This window comes from Sciurus carolinensis, chromosome 11 (genome assembly GCF_902686445.1).
Source record: "Sciurus carolinensis chromosome 11, mSciCar1.2, whole genome shotgun sequence".
Taxonomy (NCBI): Eukaryota; Metazoa; Chordata; class Mammalia; order Rodentia; family Sciuridae; genus Sciurus; species Sciurus carolinensis.
The window spans coordinates 129162043-129165482 of record NC_062223.1 but is presented as its reverse complement, the minus strand read 5'-3'; the positions used below and the strand labels follow the sequence as shown (position 1 = coordinate 129165482).

Genomic DNA, 3440 nt, shown 5'->3' with positions numbered 1-3440 from the left:
TGTCCCCCAGTCTGTTGTCCAAGGTGAGATCACACTGTTGGCAAGTGGCAGAACTACTATTCTGACTCAGAATCAGGGATTCCATCTCCAAGGCTATATTTTCCTTGCTTATTATCATTCAAGTATCGTTTAGCATCTTTTGTTTTTGAGCATAGAAATAGAATCTAATTTTAGCAAAAAGGAGTATACTGGAAGGAGACTGTATACTAAAAAACTCATAAAATTGAAGAGAGATGATTGGAAAACCAACTTGTAGGAAGATGAGTAACCAGGTTAACACCAAACATCTAAATAAAAAGAGGTCATAGACTTTACCATTGGGCACAGTCATTGTAGGGTACAACTTTAATCCCTTACTGGTCCTCTGTGACCCCAGTAAATGCAAATCCTCAGTAAAAAAGGAATTTAGTTCACTCATTCACTCCTCTGCTAGGGATCAGAATGGCGGGATTTGATTACCAGTTCCATCAGGACTTCTGCATTGCGGAAGGATGGCTCTCTCAGTGAGCTGACGGAAATGGCAGATGCCCAACACAAGCTCCTAGATTATTATCCTGCCTTGTCATTTCCCCCTCTAGGTGAAGATCCTGTCACTTAAGCTGGCCTGTGAGCTCCTGTGGGGTAGCCCTCCTGCCTCAACTTCTTCCAGTAATTTCACACACAGTACTATGCACACAGTAAAGACTTAATCAAGAATCTTTGAATAACTGAGCTAGGGAAAGAGTCTCTCTTCTCAGGGAACCTAAGAGCAAGACTTTTGGTTGTGTTTGAATTCCCTTTCCCAGTAAAAACAAAAACAAAAACAAAAAGTCAACCATCAAAACAGAGAAGAGAGAAAGGCTTTTTCTCCACATGCTTTTCCAGGTGCCCCAAGCTAGTTTTGAGAAGCTTGGGTGAGACAGGCAAACTCCCACTCTCCCTAATGATCACCACCACCTGCCTGGAATGTTTACAGCATTCTCCTCTTATCCTTTGGCAGGAAGGATTCCCTAGTTCAGCACAAACAGCAGGAGTAAGAGGGAAAACAACAAACCCCATACCACACACAGCACCGCCACTAACTCTAGGACTGATGCAGCTCTAAATATAGTCAGTGGTGAGGTATAGGAACATCACTGGGTCCTGTCTCTGCCCAGGGCAGTTTGCATTATTGCTGCGTGCATTCTTCATCCAAGCTAAACAGAGTGCTGGGTGGGGTGCTATTTCTTGCACTATTTACAGGCCCTTGCGATTTTTCCTTATCCCAGAGGTGTAAGAAGGGAACAGGCTGACCTCAGCAATTTCTGCAGTGGGGTCATAGGGCACTATGAGGGTCACCTGAGCCTGAAAGAGTGACTCCTAAAGCCACTGAGGTTTAAAGATGGAGGTGGAGCTTCATTTTAAAGGAAAGAAGGGTAGGAAGGGGAAATTTGGTTCAACTAAACCTAAACCTTATTTAAAAATTTTTCTTTGGTAAGGTTCCAATTATGCTTCTCAACAGAGCAAATTTGTACAGTGTTCCAAATGTAAAAGTTGGAAAGAGACTACAAATGAAAACAATCTGGTGACACCTAAAGCCAAAAATAAGCCCCAAATGATCTTAATTATTTAACTACCTTGGACTAAGTAAAATTTGAATACTTTGCAAACTACAATCTGAATCAACCTTCTCACTCACAGAGAAGACTCTAGAAAGTGACATTAGAAGAAATGGGCTTATACCTTGGATATACCACCTCCTAATTATGTGGTCCTGGCTTGTTTCTGAGCCTTTCACTGCCTGACTGTGGTCATCTGTTCCATGGGATCACAAGGCTGGCCCTGGCTCTCTTCAGGGGTTTATTTGGAGAATCAAAATGAGTTAATGTGAATAAGCATTCTCCACGAAATGGAGGTTACATTAGCTACTTAGACTTGGGTAGGGTGGGGTGGAGGGTGTCCAGATGATTCCTTAGCACATCATTGTCTAGATCTTTCCTCTTTTCTCTTCATGATCTTAATTTTTACTCCTTCCTCAAATGTGTCACTCTTCATATCTCGCTAAGTACTTCTTTCTGAGTTTTCTCCCCACTACCCCCATTCAAGGCCTTGGTTAAGATTTCCCAAAGCATGTCATGATCACTAGTTTCCAAAATGGGCCACAAACAAAAGGGGCTTTTCAGAGCGAATCAAATTGAGAAAATAAATAAATAAATAAGTACTGAGGGCCCCTTTCAGAAGGACACAATTCTCTCATTAGGGCTCTGACAAGTCTTAAAGGAAGGGTGCTTGTATACCTGTGCTCCTTAATTAGTTAGTACTTTATAATAAGTTTGACCATAGAAGTCCCTTTTCAAATATTGTTCATTAACATCCTCCAAAATACAGCTTGGGAAATGTTCTAAATGATGATGGCTGATGCCCACTGATTAAGTCCTTACTGCATGTCAGGCATGAACATTTAATTTCCCAAACAACCCAGTGAGGTAGGTGCCATTACACATGGACAGAAAGCGAGACTGTGATCAAAACTCAGGTCTGGCTATTTCTGTTTGACAAATAAGAAAAATGAGATTCAAGGAGGTTAAGACCCGGCTTTTCTCCAGCCTCAGTCCACGCTCAGCCATCGAGGTCATGCTGGGCACCACTCTCCGCGCATCATGCTGGGCACAAGCAGCAGTAGTGGCCCCTCCCCCCCAGAGGCCTCCAGTACCCTGCCCTGGCTCCCAACCCCGCCGCCGCCACAATCCAGTCAGCTCTCTGGTATTCCCATGGGTCCCATGAGACAGACGAGGAGGAGTTTGATGCTCACTGGGTGATATACTTCAACAAACCAGATACAGATGCCTGGGAATTGCGTAAAGGAACAAATACTCTTGTTGGCTACGATCTGGTTCCAGAACCCAAAATCATTGATGCTGCTTTGCGAGCATGCAGGTGGTTAAATGATTTTGCTAGTGCTGTTCGTATCCTAGAGGTTGTTAAGGACAAAGCAGGACCTCATAAAGAAATCTATCCCTATGTCATCCAGGAACTTAGACCAACTTTAAATGAACTGGGAATCTCCACTCCAGAGGAACTGGGCCTTGACAAAGTGTAAATCCCCATGGATGGTCTTCCCAAGGATTTATTCATATTGCTATTTGATTATAAACAGTTACCTGGAAATGCTGATGATAACATATTACCTTATTTGAATAAGTTTTCCTTTATCGAGTACCAAACCATGTGATGGTAACTTGGACTTTAATAAAAGGGAAATGAGTTTGAACTGAAAAAAATAAAAGGAGGTTAAGCATTTTACCCAAAATCTCATAGCTGGTAGGTATTAGTTAGCCATGAACTTACATCTTGCACACAGGTCTAACTTGAACTACTCTGATCACGACACATATGAGCCTGGGACCTGTAGACCTGACTTCACACAGGGCCTTTGGAGTGGGGAACTTCACACAGGGCCTTTGGAGTGGGGAGGCAAGACT

At 42.9% G+C, this 3440-nt stretch overlaps 1 protein-coding gene across 1 annotated transcript; it reads left to right on the top strand.

Moving 5' to 3' along the window:
* The first annotated feature begins 441 nt into the window (after window positions 1–441).
* On the top strand, window positions 442–3233 carry LOC124959708 (cytochrome c oxidase subunit 5A, mitochondrial-like). Its single transcript, XM_047518049.1, has 2 exons — window positions 442–503; window positions 2659–3233. The coding sequence occupies exons 1-2, from the start codon at window positions 442–444 to the stop codon at window positions 3056–3058; spliced, it is 462 nt and encodes a 153-aa protein (XP_047374005.1). The 3' UTR covers window positions 3059–3233.
* The last annotated feature ends 207 nt before the right edge of the window (window positions 3234–3440 follow it).

Bases quoted from the DNA above. Each gene is read 5' to 3' on its own strand.
- LOC124959708 (XM_047518049.1), top strand. From the start codon at position 442: ATGGCGGGATTTGATTACCAGTTCCATCAGGACTTCTGCATTGCGGAA. The intron at 504-2,658 runs GTGAGCTGACGG...CCTCCCCCCCAG, and splicing joins GCGGAAGGATGGCTCTCTCA to AGGCCTCCAGTACCCTGCCC.